General features: G+C 43.6%; 1 protein-coding gene across 1 annotated transcript in view; it reads right to left on the reverse strand.

Annotated features, from left to right (window-relative positions):
* The window catches only part of LOC126284335 (protease inhibitors-like), a 47446-nt gene that overhangs the window by 16667 nt on the left and 12387 nt on the right, over positions 1-18392 (reverse strand). Inside the window, exons 2-3 of the mRNA XM_049983185.1 lie at positions 18051-18161; positions 715-873 (exon numbers count right to left, since the gene is read on the reverse strand). Coding sequence (XP_049839142.1) covers positions 715-873; positions 18051-18161 — 270 coding nt within the window. The remainder of the gene's footprint in view (positions 1-714; positions 874-18050; positions 18162-18392) is intronic.

Genomic DNA, 18392 nt, shown 5'->3' on the forward strand with positions numbered 1-18392 from the left:
CAGTGGCTCTACCCTTCATTCGACCCCTGCGAAACCATACATTTCAGCAGGATAATGCACGACGGCATGTTGAAGGTCCTGTACGGGCCTTTCTGGATAGAGAAAATGTTCGACTGCTGCCCTGGCCAGCATGTTCTCCAGATCTCTCACCAATTGTAAAGGTCTGGTCAATGGTGGCCGTGCAACTGGCTCGTCACAATACGCCAGTCACTACTCTTGATGAACTGTGGTATCGTGTTGAAGCTGCATGGGCAGCTGTACCTGTACACGCCATCCAAGCTCTGTTTGACTCAATGCCCAGGCGTATCATGGCCGTTATTACGACCAGATGTGGTTGTTCTGGCTACTGATTGCTCAGGATCTATTCACCCACATTGCGCAAAATTGTAATCACAGTCAGTTCTGTTATAATATATATTTTTTAATGAATACCCGTTGATCATCTGCACTTCTTCTTGGTGTAGCAAATGTAATCTCCAGTAGTGTAGCTGAAAGTGTTGCATACAACTCCTAAGATACTGCTTTGAAGGGAACTGAACAAAAAATAGTTAGAAAATGAGCAGTGGGCCTCTTCAGGTTCATGGTGGATGAAAAAATTCATGATTACTGTCTTGAATAAATTGCATCGCCCTTGGTAGCGTTTCGAAGAGTGTAGAGGTAAGACCTGCGCAACCTCATTCGCTGTCGAGACGCCCCAGTGAGACAGTGACTCACCCCTCTTGGAGCGCGAGAGGCAGGCTTTGAGCGTGCAGACGGCCGCTGTGCCGTCCCTGTTGCAGGAGCACGTGTTGCAGTCCTTCTTGAACGTCGTGTTGGGCGTGCAGTGTCCCTCAGACCGTCTCACTCTATTTGCCTCCTCGCCAGGTGTCGGAGCTAGAATAAGAAAACTTTCTGATAGCTACAGGTCGACATAAACAATATAATTAAAGCCGAGAGCTGTTCATGAGACGCGAGCTGCAACATAGGACAGAAAAAAATGAATAAAATAAATCTTACATACATATGGTTATGGCGTATTTTTTACATTATCGGTACTTATTTACTAATGATTTTATCTTCACGATTAGTCTGTTATATGGAATGCTAAAAGTGCCCAAAAATTGTTAATTTTCGTGCAGAAAAAAATACATCCACAATTCCTATCTGGTGCTTACAATACAACAAAGACACAAAAGTCTGATTTTTAAACAATACTAGAAAAGAGAACTAGTACTACAACCAAAAAACCAGGTAAAGCGAAAAAAAACCTACTTTTTAACACTACAAAACTCTATGACCTCATTAAATTATGCAGCTACTAGTATCAATGTTGGGAATTTCTGTTCCTATAAGGGAAACTGATACAATTTATACCCACTTCATAGGGAACATTCTGATATATCCATATTGATGTCTCTACTTCATCACGATGCCGCTGATGCGAGTGGCACTGAGGCGCTACTTCTATCTTCATATGAGTCACCTTCACATCACGCACGCCTTCCAGTAACATCGGTGCCGAAATGATTACAGCACAGTGATCGAAAGACATTTTTTATTACAAGAACGCAAAGGCACGGTTGTACATAACAGTCCTGTCAGAGATGAAATGCAGTTTTACGGTGAGTCTCTATCCTCTTGTAGACACTCTCGAAGAGCTGTCGTGGTCGGCTGTGGACCCACTCGAAGACTCAAACTGAAACCTCTCTCTACTAATGAACTCCAGGCCTTCATTCGGGAGCCGCACTTCAGAAATGACTGCCAAATGAATCACGGGGGTCGAGCCTTACATGATAGCCTGTACTTGCGAGTGACGTGTTACGTAACCCACGAACGTTGGTAACCTCAGCGAAGAGTCGCCCGAATACTGTTGTCAGTGCTTCGCGTTTTGAATATGCAGTACCGGTTACTACCTGCGGCTAAAGGGTAGACTATGCTTAAGGGGCTGAGAAGTGGGTCACGGCACTTTGTTTCGGCTACTGGATCAGCCGAAAACCTACCACTGTAAACAGCCATTATCGAATGGACTCGTTGGGTGTAGGACAACGGGTAAGCAGTATTTCCACAGTGACGATCTGTTACACCATTCACTGTAACTTCTTTAAATACCCATTTCCGTAAAAGCTTGCTCATTCCTGAAAACCGTTTCATTCGGTTGTCGCCGGCCACAATTACCTTCTCTCCATGTGTAGAGAATGCTGTCTTGTCTGGATGAAACCGCGCTGCCCTGTGCAGTCTTCGTTGACTTTTCTGGACACTGTAGCTGCAGGTCTTCCTAGAATCGTCAGGTTGACCCATTCCACAGTGCCCTATTGCGATGCCGTATCCTTAATTCTTGCCAGCCATTACCCCATTACACCTATATAGTGTGCACAACCCTGCAATGTGTGCTATTTTGCGCCCACACTACCGCAGGTGCAACTACCATTCATCTATGTTTTGAACAGATGTGTAGATGCAGGCTATGACAGACCAGGTAACATATCAGTCTGTTCTATAGGCCAGAAATCTTAGTTTTAGTCTCTCCCTGATGATAGGAAGAAATTCATACTATTTCTTGACAGAGTCTGATGTGTCCCATTCATTCTGTCACAACTGTAAAACGCTATCCGCTATTAACTTATTCGTTTGGCTCAGTTCGAAGTATTCTCTGTACTTACATTATGCTGTCTTCCACTAAACAATACAAGACTCATCTATTTCTGATTTCAAAGTCCAACGGACATATTTATAGAGTTACCAATAATGCATCAATGGGATTTGTACACTACGCATCATTTAGTTTCAGTAAGAAAGCTTGTTGAACTCTCCTAATGAAGTTGGAAGCTATAATCCTACATGCTAGCATAACTACCTACGACTGACACTAGTATAAATTCGTGGTGTGCCGTGGTAATTTTAAGGGAAGAGCCAAAGGAACACCTGCCTAATATCGTGTAGGGCCCACGCGAGACTGCAGAAGTGCCGCAACAGGACGTTGCATGGAATCCACTAATGTCTGACGCAGAGAACTAACACCAAGAATCCTGCAGGGTTATCCATAAATCCGTAAGACTACAAGGGGGTGGAGATCTCTTCTGAACACCATATTGTAGGCATTCCAGATATGCTCAATAATGGTCATGTCTGGGGAGTTTGGTGGCCAGCGGAAGTGTTCTTGGAGCCACTCTGTAGCAAATATGGGCGTGTTGGGTGTCGCATTGTCTTGCTGGAGTAGCCCAAGTCCGTCGGAATGCACAATGGACATGAATGGCTGCAGATGACCAGACAGGATGATTACGTACATGTCACCTGTCAGAGTCGTTTCTAGACGTATGAGGAGTCCCATATCATTCCAATTGCACACGCTGCATTCCATTATGGAGCCTCCACCAGCTTGAACAGCCCCCAGCTGACATGCAGGGTCCAAGTTAATAGCTCAATACTCTTTCGACCAGGCAACATGTTCCCAGTCAACAACATTCCATTGTTGATGTTGACGGGCACTGGCGAGGCGTAAAGCTTTGTGTCGTGCAGTCACAAGAGTACACAAGTCGGCCTTCGGCTCCGAAAGCCCATATCGATTATGTTTCGTTGAATGGTTTGCACGCTGACACTTGTTTATGGCACAGCATTCAAATCTGCAACAATTTGTGGAAGGGTTGCACTTCTGTCACGTTGAAAGATTCTCTTCAGTCGCCGTTTTCCCGTTATTGCAGGACCTTTTTCCGGTCGCAGCGACTTCGGGGATTTGATGTTTTACCAGATTCCTGATATTCACGGTAGAATTGTGAAATGGTCGTAAGGGAAAATCTCCACTTCATCGCTACCTCGGAGATGCTGTGTCCTATCGCTCATGCGCCGACTGTAGCAACACGTTCAAACTCACTTAAGTCTTGATAACCTGTCATTCTAGCAGCAGTAACCGATGTAAAACTGCGCCAGACACTTATTGTCTTATATAGGCGCTGCTTACCGCGGCGCCATATTCTGACTGTTTACATCAGTCTGTTCCAGCTCGTCGGCTCCGTTGTGAGCCGCGGAGCGCTCCCTGCTCCAGGGAGCCGTGTCGCTCGCTGTGACCATTCGAGTGGGCCGGCACGCCGGCACGTGGCACGGCTGGCTGAGGCAGGCGGCAAGGCAAGCGTTTTGATGTGCCAGCTGCGTCTTACAAGGTCGACAACCTCATACTCTTAGCTGCTGAGACGTGGTGACACGCTACACCAGGAAATATGATGTTCAGGAAATATATAAGAAACAACTATTGTACAAGAAATTGCATACTAAATTTATTGGGTCTCTGTAGCTTGACATTTTCTTTTCATTACAAGATCGGAAATATCAGGCATCAAAGTGTTCGCAGCGTTAATGTGGAGGATGATCTTCATTGTTGCATCCTGAAGAAACGATCGTTCCTTACTTTTTACTCTTTTCATTGCTGAGAAAAGCTGCTCACAAAAATACATAGATCCAAACATGCACATGATCTAAGAGTCATTGTTGTGAAGCTTGGGACATGTTTTTTGGTGTAATGAACGATACCATCGTGACAAATCCAACGTTTTGTAGTACCTCTCTTTCAACAAAGTTGAATTTTGCAAATCAATAATCTCCAATTGAAGTGACGACGACAAGACATAGGGGGAAACTGAGAAAGGAGTGCTGAACACCTTAACTTCCATTTCCAAACTAGTGAGGTCTCGGAATCGTGTTTCAAACGACCTGATGAGCTGCTTTAACTTTGCTTGATAATCGCCGAAAGTATTACCTTCAGGTAGTTTTAAAGAAGCAAGACGACTGAAGAACGTTTAATGTCCATTACTCATCTGGCTCTCAAATAAACGTAACTTTTCCATGAACGCTTTGATCTGGTCGTGCATGTCAACGTTTAACTGCCCTTTGCCCTGCAATGACAGATTTAAATTATTAAGATGCATAGTTATGTCAGCTAGAAACACCAGGTCTGATATCTATTTTATATCTTTCAGACAGCGCATTCCTTCCCCTTTCATTTCGAGAAAAAAGGATATTTCCGGACGAATGATAAAGAAAACATCAAGAAATTTTCCCCGACTCAGCCAACGAACTGTACTGTAGTAAGGTATATCTCCATACTCCGCTTCCATATCTTTCAGGAATCCTTTGAATTGGCAATGATTCATACCGTGATGACGCACAAAATTCACACACTTCACGACATCTTTCATTACGCCACCTAGCTTTGCTGTTTCAGCTCACAGAGCCGCTTGGTGAATAAAACAATGAAGAGTCAAAATGTCTTTCCCGAAATCGTCCCTGACTTTATTTTTCAAACGAGAGGAAAAACCTTGGTGACGCCCGATCATTTGTGGTGCACCGTTTGTCGCTACAGAATGGAGCTTATCCCACGGCAAATTCATATTGTTCACTGATTCACAAATTGCTTCAAAAATGTCACGTCCTGTTTCGTTGTAATCGAGTGGTACCACATCCAAGAGTTCTTCAGTTACTTGCAGCTCCATGTCGACACCACGCACAAAGACTGCAAGCTGAGCACAGTCCGATATGTCAGTATATATGTCAAGCGCTAGCGAAAATGCAACAACGCTCTCCGCCTTTTTCCTGAGCTGTGTCTCTAAATCCGCTGCCATGTCCAGGATTGGACGAGACATTGTTTGCTTCGACAGGCAAACCCTTTCAATTGCCTGCACCTCCCTTGGAAACAAACATTCTGCAACTGCTACCATGCACGATTCTAATAGTGGTCCCACCGAAAACTGCTTGCCACTCGTCGCTATGATGTGAGTGACCCTGTAACTTGCTCGAATTGCAGATTCAGTAGTGTTTTCTTCGCTCTCATTCACCTGAAAATTATAAACGAAGACGAACTGTGTTGAATGTTTTGATACCCTCCGTCTTACGAAACCATTTTTAAACTTATGTCTCCTGGTATGTGGGTCTTAAGCCTGGCTACCAGTTCTCTGCGTGTAACGCCTTCTACCTGATGGTAGAGCGCTGCTTGAAGACGTGTACAATATCGTTGTATGTTGTACCTCTTCGCAGAATTACATACTTTATGAGATACAAGACACTGCTGACGATGAATAGAAAGGTATCCTCCAATAGAGGTACAGGGCTCCCGCGGCTAGTCATGGCTTTCATTGAACACGGATTATTTCGTCAGTTGCGGCTGCATGCGGCCAGGGGGCAGTGAGTTCGCTTTCCCCCTCCACGTGGGCTCCGAGCTGCCGCAGTGAGCGCTTCGGCTCCCTGGAGCTCGGTTGGAACAGCCTTGTTTACATATATATCTGTATTTGAATACACATGCCAATACCAGTTTCTTTGGCGCTTCATAGTATATACGTATAATTCTTAAATCGTAATTCGTGGCATGTCCAGCATCCTTGTACGTGTGCTCCATAAAAGAATAAAACTACTATTACTACTCTTTCTCTACTTGTGTTTGATTTCTGCTACTTTCAGATTTTCGAATAGTGTCAAAAGCCTTATCCCCATCTTTAAATGTGGGTTTGGCTTTCCATGGCCTGTTTTTAAGAAGGAGGTGGGATCAGTAATTCCCCACGTGTTTTTACATTTCCTCATAATTCCAACTGAACTGCCTCGAAGTCAAGTTCTACCAGTTTTTTCACGTCTTATCAGTTTGGAGACATATTTTACACTTCAAAAGATTTTCACGGGTGGGTGTGGTTTATCAAAATTTATTGGTTATGGACTTTTAATTAAAATGCGTAGGAAACTAAGTAGTTGGGGACTGAATACATTGAGAATTACAGCTCACTCAAACTTCAAATGAAGCATTTGGCTGAGACTGACGGAAGCTAGGAAAGAAATATTATCAAAGACTGATTAGTATCTTAGAGAGAATAAACAGTGAAGACTATAGATCGTAAAATAGTCCTCTGAGTACTATGGGACTTAACATCAGAGATCATCGGTCCCCTGGACTTAGAACTACTTAAACCTGTTTAACCTAAGAACATCACATACATCCATGCCCGAGGCAGGATTCGAACCTGCGACCGTAGCGGTCGCACGGTTCCAGACTGAAGCGCCTAGAACCTCTCGGTCACAAAGCCCAGAAAAAAACCAAGGTCCATTAGAAATTCTTGGATAAGACTCGAGATACTGACTGTAGTTAATAATAGGTGAAAATATAAAAGAAGCTCAAAGAGGGCAAACCAGGATACAGAAGTAAAGAAAAAATTGAGATAAAGTAAAAAACCACTAAGGATATATGGCAAATGCGAGAGTGTAGGAGCACGCCTGACGTAGATACCGCTAGTACAAAGTAAAGAGGAAGACGGAGAGGAGGAGGGAGAGGAGGGGGAGGGGCTCAGCACTTAATGTCTCGTCGACAGCAAGGTCACCAGAGACGGAGCACAAGCTCAGATTAGGGAACGTGAAGGAGAAAAGCGGTTGTGCCCTTTTGTAGGAACTATCCAGCCATTTGCCTTAAGCGATTTAGGGGACTCCCAGCAAACCTAAATCATGATGGCTGGACGCATGTTAGTACGAAGTAGGGGAAGAGAAACTGGGAAGAGGAAGAGATATAGAAAAGGACTGTACAAGGGAAATGAACTTGAAGATACTATTATAGAAACTCGAGAGTAAGTAAATTAAGGTGAATTCGGACTTACGAAAAAGTGAAAAGAGTGTGGCAGGGACGATGCGGAAAAAGGCCCTCGGGGTAGACGACATCTTTTTTTATTTGGTCTACTGACTGGTTTGATGCGGCCCGCCACGAATTCCTTTCCTGTGCTAACCTCTTCATCTCAGAGTAGCACTTGCAACCTACGTCCTCAATTATTTGCTTGACGTATTCCAATCTCGTTCTTCCTCTACCGTTTTTGCCCTCTGCAGCTCCCTCTAGTACCATGGAAGTCATTCCCTCATGTCTTAGCAGATGTCCTATCATCCTATCCCTTCTCCTTATCAGTGTTTTCCACATATTCCTTTCCTCTCCGATTCTGCGTAGAACCTCCTCATTCCTTACCTTATCAGTCTACCTAATTTTCAACATTCGTCTACAGCACCACATCTCAAATGCTTCGATTTTCTTCTGTTCCGATTTTCCCACAGTCCATGTTTCACTGCCATACAATGCTGTACTCCAGACGTACATCCTCAGAAATTTCTTCCTCAAATTAAGGCCGGTATTTGATATTAGTAGACTTCTCTTGGCCATAAATGCCTTTTTTGCCATAGCGAGTCTGCTTTTGATGTCCTCCTTGCTCCGCCCGTCATTGGTTATTTTACTGCCTAGGTAGCAGAATTCCTTAACTTCATTGACTTCGTGACCATCAATCCTGATGTTAATTTTCTCGCTGTTCTCATTTCTACTACTTCTCATTACCTTCGTCTTTCTCCGATTTATAGACGACATAACAACAGAATTACAGTGATCCCTTGGTGAGCTAGATGTGTCAAAACTATTCTGCTTGGTGTGCAAGAATCTGATATAGGCGAAATATCCAGTGTTCAAATATAAACTGTTCAATTCTAAGAAGGCATATGTCAATATTACCGAACTATCCGCTTAATAATTCATCTTTGAAAAATACTGACAAAATTTTTTATAGGCGAATGAAAAAAAAAAAGAAAAAACGTAGAAGACGACGTCGAGGAATATCACTTAATCGCACGGTACTTCAGAATATAGGTTCAAGACAAGAAAAACTGTGTTGTGACTCTTCAGGCTTTCCCGGCGGATATGTTGTAAATAGTCTTCACGGGTGTACCGCCGGATGACGTGAAAATCCCACAATATTTCTTCGGAGCAACTGTCCGACATCATCAGGTGGCTGAAACTCGTTGGTGGTCGCACGACTGACAGTCGTACCTAGCCACCAGCGACGTTCAGCCACCTGATGATGTCGGACAGTTGCTCCGAAGAAATATTGTGGGATTTGAAAGTCATTCGGCGGCACACCCGTGAAGACTATTTACAAGAAAAACTGTAGTTGTAGAGAACTCTTTGAAATTATGAAGTTAGCAGGAATAAAACACAGGGCGCGAATACGTACCCATAAATTGTATAGAAACAACACTGCAAGTAGCTGAAAGACGTGTAAGATATACAGCGCTTGAGAAGGGAGTGAAACATGATCGTAGCAAATCGCAGTCGTTATTCTATGTAAATTTGGAGCATGTTATGAAAGTATTCGGATCTCCGGGTGGGGACTACTCAAGAGGAGACAGAAAACTGGCGTCCTACGGATCGGAGCGTGGAATGTCAGATCCCTTAATCGGCCAGGTAGGTTAGAAAATTTAAAAATGGAAATGGATAGGTTAAAGTTAGATATAGTGGGAATTAGTGAAGTTCGGTGGCAGGAGGAACAAGACTTTTGGTCAGGTGACTACAGGGTTGTAAACACAAAATCAAATAGGGGTAATGCAGGAGTAGGTTTAATAATGAATAGGAAAATAGGAATGCGGGTAAGCTACTACAAACAGCATAGTGAACGCATTATTGAGGCCAAGATAGACGGGAAGCCCACACCTACTACAGTAGTACAAGTTTATATGCCAACTAGCTCTACAGATGACGAAGAAATTGAAGAAATGTATGATGAAATAAAAGAAATTATTCAGATAGTGAAGGGAGATGAAAATTTAATAGTAATGGGTGTCTGGAATTCGGTAGTAGGAAAAGGGAGAGGAGGAAACGTAGTAGGTGAATATGGACTGGGGCAAAGAAATGAAAGAGGAAGTCGACTGGTAGAATTTTGCACAGAGCACAACTTAATCATAGCTAACACTTGGTTTAAGAATCATGAAAGAAGGTTGTATACATGGAAGAACCCTGGAGATACTAAGAGGTATCAGATAGGTTATATAATGGTATGACAGAGATTTAGGAAACAGGTTTTAAATTGTAAGACATTTCCAGGGGCAGATGTGGACTCTGACTACAATCTATTGGTTATGACCTGTAGATTAAAACTGAAGAAACTGCAAAAAGGTGGGAAATTAAGGAGATGGGACCTGGATAAACTGAAAGAAGCAGAGGTTGTAAAGAGTTTCTGGGAGAGCATAAGGGAACAATTGACAGGAATGAGTGAAAGAAATACAGTAGAAGAAGAATGGGTAGCTTTGAGGGATGAAGTAGTGAAGGCAGCAGAGGATCAAGTAGGTAAAAAGACAAGGGCTAGTAGAAATCCTTGGGTAACAGAAGAAATATTGAATTTAATTGATGAAAGGAGAAAATATAAAAATGCAGTAAATGAAGCAGGCAAAAAGGAATACAAAGTCTCAAAAATGAGATCGACAGGAAGTGCAAAATGGTTAAGCAGGGATGGCTAGAGGACAAATGTAAGGATGTAGAGGCTTATCTCACTAGGGGTAAGATAGATACTGCCTACAGGAAAATTAAAGAGACCTTTGGAGATAAGAGAACCACTTGTATGAACATCAAGAGCTCAGATGGAAACCCAGTTCTAAGCAAAGAAGGGAAAGCAGAAAGGTGGATGGAGTATATAGGGGATCTATACGAGGGCGATGTACTTGAGGACAATATTATGGAAATGGAAGAGAATGTAGATGAAGATGAAATGGGAGATATGATATTCCGTGAAGAGTTTGACAGAGCACTGAAAGACCTGAGTCGAAACAAGGCCCCCGGAGTAGACAACATTCCATTGGAACTACTGACGGCCTTGGGAGAGCCAGTCCTGACAAAACTCTACCATCTGGTGAGCAAGATGTATGAAGCAAGCGAAATACCCTCAGACTTCAAGAAGAATATAATAATTCCAATCCCAAAGAAAGCAGGTGTTGACAGATGTGAAAATTACCGAACAATCAGTTTAATAAGCCACAGCTGCAAAATACTAACACGAATTCATTACAGACGAATGGAAAAACTAGTAGAAGCCGACACCGGGGAAGATCAGTTTGCATTCCGTAGAAACACAGGAACATGTGAGGCAATACTGACCTTACGACTTATCTTATGTAATAGGTGTAGTGATCGTATGTGTAAATATTAGATATAAAATTAAGTAAAGACTTGGTGAAGGAAGTTACAGGGACTCAAACACGCTAGCAGATACACGGAAGTGGAGCAGGACCGCGAAGAGGTAATCGTCCGATCGAGTATGCGAACCAAGCAGTCAGCAGTCTACTGGGGCCGTCGTCCGGAGGACATTGCCCGCCCCGCTGGAAAGCAGGGCAGACGGATCAGGAGCCAGCATAAGTCACGTGTACGATACACGAGGGAACCTTCTAGCATCGAACCATAGAGGTCAATCACTGTGCTACAAACGTCACGCCGTCAGCAGGAACACGAAATAAATACCCCGGAAAGAGGCAGCTCCCTCTCGAAGTTTGTAGTTTCGTCTGAAGTCTGCTGGTAGTCTGCTCGAAGTCTGCTGGAAGTGTTGGTCAACTTATGGAATACGCTTGTCATGTTCCGGAAGCCTCGTGACGTTTGTTGGGGGTGCTGATGTTCTCCCGACGGTACGCATGAAGATGAAGCGGCAGCTATGGAGGTCATAGGACAGCATCGAACTGATAGCAGCGTCTAGTTACCACGACTTACGAAGAAAGAAGAAGATGTCGTCCCTTCGTCAGTAAGTCACAGAAGTCGAGTCTTCGTTCCGAGTCAAGTCATTAAAGTCGAAGTCTCACCAATAGCAACGGAGAAAGACATATAGTGAATACCCGGGTGACTGGTTCGGACGAAGGGATGCGGCCGAACCAGTAAAGTCACCCGTGAATTGGGAAGAACTCCAGTTCAATGGATGCCGCCCAGAGCCGCCGAATCTCAGATCACGGGTTCGCTCCTAGCACAGGGCAACTTTCGTCATCGCAGTGGCCGGCCAGCCGCCAGGAATTGCAAGCCAGTACACTCGCCGGAACACAGTCTTGCCGCGTAAGCAGCGCTCGCCACGTGCGGCCGTCGTCAGCTGCTGTTTCTGGGACATTCCTTGCAGTCTACGTTAGCATCTCCCGCCGCCGCCAGCACCGAGGCCACTACGCCGTGTTGCTACGGAAGCACTGAACCAAGCGAGTAAAGTAAACCGGTTGAAGTCCGCTGAATGCACTGTTGTCAAGGAAATGTTTGTCAATAAATAACTCTTGGAGTAAGGGATGTTTTATTGTACCTCATCCTCTGAGCCAAGGGAAGAACCAATGTAGCCCAGCTCTCCATGTCTGACAAAGAAAGGCAAACCGACGTTTCTAGCCTTTGTAGACTTAGAGAAAGCTTTTGACAATGTTTACTGGAATACTCTCTTTCAAATTCTAAAGGTGGCAGGGGTAAAATACAGGGAGCGAAAGGCTATTTACAATTTGTACAGAAACCAGATGGAAGTTATAAGAGTCGAGAGACATGAAAGGGAAGCAGTGGTCGGAAAGGAAGTAAGACATGGTTGTAGCCTGTCCCCGATGTTATTCAATCTGTATATTGAGCAAGCAGTAAAGGAAACAAAAGAAAAATTCGGAGTAGGTATTAAAATCCATGGAGAAGAAATAAAAACTTCGAGGTTCGCCGATGACATTGTAATTCTGTCAGAGACAGCAAAGGACTAGGAAGAGCAGTTGAATGGAATGGACAGTGTCTTGAAAGGAGGATATAAGATGAACATCAACAAAAGCAAAACGAGGCTAATGGAATGTAGCCGAATTAAATCAGGTGATGCTGAGGGAATAAGATTAGGAAATGAGACACTTAAAGTAGCAAAGGAGTTTTGCTGTTTGGGGAGCAAAATAACTGATGATGTTCGAAGTAGAGAGGATATCAAATGTAGACTGGCAATGGCAAGGAAAGCGTTTCTGAAGAAGAGAAATTTGTTAACATCGGGTATAGATTTAAATGTCAGGAAGTCATTTCTGAATGTATTTGTATGGAGTGTAGCCATGTATGGAAGTGAAACATGGACGATAAATAGTTTGGACAAGAAGAGAATAGAAGCTTTCGAAATGTGGTGCTACAGAAGAATGCTGAAGATTAGATGGGTAGATCACATAACTAATGAGGAAGTATTGAATAGGATTGTGGAGAAGAGAAGTTTGTGGCACAACTTGACCAGAAGAAGGGATCGGTTGGTAGGACATGTTCTGAGACATCAAGGGATCACAATTTAGCATTGGAGGGCAGTGTAGGGTAAAAATCGTAGAGGGAGACCAAGAGATGAATAAATTAAGCAGATTCAAAAGGATGTAGGTTGCAGTAGGTACTGGGAGATGAAGAAGCTTGCACAGGATAGAGTAGCATGGAGAGCTGCATCAAACCAGTCTCAGGACTGAAGACCACAACAACAAGAACAACAATGAAAGTAACGAAGGAGATAATTGGAAAGGTGACTGAAGTTCAGAGAATTACTATAATCCACTTTCTGAAGACAGAAGGCAGCAGGGATAAAGCAACTGTGGCGGAAAATTACCTACAACTTGCACAGTGAACAGACGGCAGTTACAAGAGGAACAGTGCCTGATCAGGGATTCAGGCAGGGTTCTAACCTATCTGCGACGTTATTCAATCTGTACATTGAGCAAGAAGGAAATAAAACCGAGGAGAAATTAGAAAAAGAATTACGGTAAGGGAGAAGAAATAAAAAGTTTCGATACTGCTGACTGCATTATAATTCTGAGAGAGGTCAGAAGGTTTGGAAAATCAGTCATAGGTACTGGGTAGTGTCTTTAAAAGTGGTTATTGGATGAATATCAACAAAAAAAAATGTAACCGAATTATATCAGTAGATAATGAGGCAGTTACATTAGGAAGTGAGACGATATAAGTAGTAGATAAGTTTTGCTCTTCGAGCAGCAAAATAACTGACGATAGTCGAGGCAGGGAGGTAATTTCAGGAGAAACGTTTCTGAAAAAGAGAAGTTTGTTAACAACGAGTATGAATTAAAGTGTTAGGAAGCCTTTCCTGAAGTGAAATGTGAGGCGTGAAGCAGTCAGGCAAGAAGACAATGGAAGTTTTGGAAATATGTTGCTACAAAGAAATGAGGAAGATTCAATGGATATATCGAATAAGTCAGGAGGAGGTACTGAAATTCATTGTGAATAAAGGAATGGTTGATACAACCCGACTAAAATGAGAGCTCTGCAACACGTAGGCTACTATGGTCTCAAGGAGGTGTTAATTTTATACTGGAGAGGAGCGAGGGGGATAAAAAATTGTATAGGTAAACCAAAGGATGAATATGTTAGGCTGGTCCAAATGGGTGTTGGCTAGAGCAGTTATGCAGAGATAGACTTCTACGGGATAGACTAGAGAGAAGAGCAGCATGAAACCAGTGTTCGAACAACATATGCACGATGTCTCAATAAAATGGAGGTTCGGTAATATACATGGCACTCAGTACCTGCCTTCCACATTCTCAGGGTTGCTTGGTCTTAATGTTCATGTATCTGCTTATCTCTATTCAAAGGTCTCTTTAATGTCCCCATAGGCAGAATATACTCTTAAGTTTCCCATAGACATTCATGGTTCTACAAACTTTCTGCTTCATAAATACATTTTAATTTGTATTCCCTTTTATGTGCTTCATTTGTTGCATTTTTAGATCTTCTTCTTTATTCAATGGCATTCAATATATCACGTGCTATGCAAGAGGTTCTAGTGGGTCTAGTCTCTTTCTCTGTCTGAGTTCTGCTGCCTTCACTCTTCCTTTTCTGAAAGCTATCAGTTCGACTTTCACTGAACTTTTCCCCAGCTGCAGCCAATCGTTTCTTAATGCTCTGTTTAAAAATATTAAAACTTTAAAACTTCCAATTCTTGCCATTTATTTGCGTCCCATGTTCTTAATTCCAACCTCTCAGCCGTTTTAAAGCCTTGTTTATAAGGAATAAATTTCCATGAATGTCCACATCTGTTACCGGAAACATTTCACAGTTTAAAATCTGGTTGCGATATTTCTGTCTTATCATGATATAGTCTATCTGAAACGATGTGGTGTTTCCAGGTATCTTGAATATGTTATGTTGTGTGCGAAATTCTACTACGCGACTGGTTCTTTCATTGCTTTCCGTCAGTACCTGTTTGACTACCATTTTTCACTCCTTTCTTGTACTTTCTATTTCCATCTTCTATCAAAATTATATTTTCATCCCCTTTAATGAACTGAAGAATTTCTATTAGCTCATAATACTTTTCCCAATAGCTTCATCATCTGCGTAGTTAGTAGGCACATTACTACTGTGGCAGATCGAGACAATTTCTATAGGCTACGATAATGGGCTCCTACGATTTTCATTGTAATTCAGTCTTGATCACTGTTTTCTTATTCTTTAATCATCCACCACATTACCCATAATTCTGTGTTGTTAACACATTCAGCTGATCAGAAATTCTAATCTAACTGCCATCACACGTTGCTAATCCCTACCATATATCGCTTCAGCCTTTCTATTTCTCTTTTCAAGCTCTCTCACGTATCTACTTGACTGAACAATCTAACATTACACCTTCCAACGCGTAGAGCTCCATATGTGGTAGTTCCTGATTGTAACATCGTTCTGAGTAGTTTCAACCTGGATATTGGAATGCCAGATAATTTTACCATCAAAAAAGTTTACTCAAGAGGATGCCCACACCATTAAACCGTACAGTAGAGCGTAATGTCTACAACGAATATAACGGCTGCAATTTACCCTTGTTTTTGGACATTCGCTGTACCAACAGAATAGGACAAAATGGTTCAAATGGCTCTAAGCACTATGGGACTTAACATCTGAGGTCATCAGTCACCTAGACTTAGGACTACGTAAACATAACTAACCTAACGACATCACACATGTCCATGCCCGACGTAGAATTTAAACCTGCGACCGTAGCAGCAGCGTGGTTCCGGACTGAAGCGCCTAGAACCGCTCGGCTGCCTCTGTCGGCCAGAAGAGGACAGTGTTGGCTATTGTTAAATAGGCAATTCAATCAGTCAGCCAAAGTGTTGCCCTGCTGCTACTGGAAGGGCTGCTACCGCTCTTCACAAACCATAGGTGGCTCCTCCTCTAGTGCGGCTGCACCCCCGTCACTGCCATCAACATCATAGAGGTAAGCAAGCCACCACATCGCGCCCATATCATGGTTCGTACAGTTTGGGGAAAGGAAAACTGATCAGATATTACACACACCAAAAAAAGTTCTGCACCACTCCAGTTCCCAGAACTCCTGAAGATAGACATTGACTGTGGATATTGTTATCACGGACAAAGTCCCTTTGACTGTCACTAAACCCGCCCAAAGATGTAAACAACCATACATGAGCAGCGCCTATTAGGCGGAGGGGGTCCGACAGCCGATCAGTTAGTCATTCCACCAGGAAGGAGGTACACGGCTCGTGTTGTCTGTAGTTCAACATGCCTAGGTCAATGCCGAAGTTCGATCAAGTCCGCATTGTTACTTTTTTGCCAAGAACGGATCTAAACAAGGGAAGTGTCCAGGCGTCTCGGAGTGAACTAAAGCGATATTGTTCGGACATGGAGATACAGAGAGACCGGAACTGTCGATGACATGCCTCGCTCAGGCTGCCCAAGGGCTACTACTGCAGTCGATGACCGCTACCTACGGATTTTGGCTCGGAGCTGACAGCAACGCCACCATGAAGAATAGAGCTTTTCGTGCAGCCACATGACGTCGTGTTAAAATTCAAACTGAGCGCAATAGGCTGCATGATGCGCAACTTCACTTTTGACGTCCATGGCGAGGTCCATCTTTGCAACCACGACACCATGCAGCGCCGTACAGATGTTCCCAACAACAAGCCGAATGGACCGCTCAGGTTTGGCATCACGTTCACTTCACTGATGAGTGGAGACAACCCGGTCAGGCTGAACGTCTTAGACACAGTCTCCAGCGAGTACAGCAAGGTGGCGGTTCCCTGATGTTTTAGGGTGACATTATGTGGGGCCGACGTACGCCGTTGGTGGTCAGGGAAGTCACCGTAACGGCTGTGCGGTACGTGAATGCCATCCTCTGACCGACAGTGCAACCATATCGGCAGCATATTGGAGTGGTATTCGTCCTCATGGACGACAATTCTCGCCCCCATCGTGCACATCTTGTGAATGACTTCCTTCAGGATAACGACAATCGCTTGCCTAGAGTGGCCAGCGTGTTCTCCAGACATGAACGGTATCGAACATGCGTGAGGTAGATTGAAAAGGGATGTTTATGGACGACGTGACCCACCAACCACTCTGAGAGATCTACATCGAATCGCCGTTGAGGAATGGTTCAGTCTGGACCAACAGTGCCTTGATGAACTTGTGGATCATATGCCACGACGATTACAGTGCAAGGGGACGTACTACTGGGTATTAGAGATAACGCCGTGTACAGAAATCTGGACCACTACTTCTGAAGGTCTCACTGTGTCGACTACTTTGTAGAAACTTGAGTGGGAAGCTCTTACATATCGTCCATACAGTCTCTCCCCTTGAGGTTTTAACGATTTTGGAGCCCTGAAGAAAAACATTAGTGGCCTCTGATTTGCTTCAGATAAAGAGGTGCACGCTTGGGTGCACTCATGATTCAGTTGCTCCATTGAAGAAACTGGTCATCTTGTGTCACAGTGGGATAAATATATTGATAATTATGGTGATTACTTTTGAAATAATAAATAGTTTCTTTACTTTTTTCCATGTGTCTCGTTTTCATTTCATTGCCCCATAGAGTTACATGCCCCTCTGTGTACTGTCATTGGCAGGAAACATCTTTTCGATATCTTGAACCATTTGAAAAACAGATAATGTTAAGCTTTGCGTCTGTCCGAAAAGTTTGAGTCAGTCGATGGATTTTTGCCTTCTATTGTTTCACATATAAGTTTAATGATACGAACATACAGGACATTCGGAATTACTTGACAGTATCTGCTTAGTCAAATGGCTATGAGCACTATGGGACCTATCTTCTGAGGTCATCGGTCCCCTAGAACTTAGAACTACTTAAACCTAACATCACACACATCCATGCCCGAGGCAGGATTCGAACCTGCGACCGTAGTGGTCGCGCAGTTCCAGACTGTAGCGTCTAGAACCGCCCGGCCACCCGGGCCGGCATACTTGCTTAGTTTTTACCACAAAACTGCCACTTAAAGCGAAGTCGCTGAGCCACATGACATGTAAAGCCACCGATACAGACCTGGCTGCAGGGTATACGTGCGACACCCCATGAGCGTGCATCCCCAGATGCCGGAATCGCTGCAGAAGCATGTGTTGCAGTCCAGTTTCTTCGTCTCGCCAGGAGTGCATTCTGAAAAACAACATCATTGTTAGGATTGTTCACATTGAGCAGGGTAGCGCAGTTGTTAGTTATACTGGATGCGCATTCGCGAGGACGACAGTTCAAACCCATTTCTGATCATCTTCGAAAGGCATGGCCGTTTTTCCTCTCCATCCTTCCCTAATCTGAGTTGTGCTTCGGCTCTAATGACCTTGTCGTCAATGGGACGTTAAACACTATCTCCTTCGCGACTGTTCACCC

The sequence above is a fragment of the Schistocerca gregaria genome, chromosome 8 (genome assembly GCF_023897955.1).
Source record: "Schistocerca gregaria isolate iqSchGreg1 chromosome 8, iqSchGreg1.2, whole genome shotgun sequence".
Taxonomy (NCBI): domain Eukaryota; kingdom Metazoa; phylum Arthropoda; class Insecta; order Orthoptera; family Acrididae; genus Schistocerca; species Schistocerca gregaria.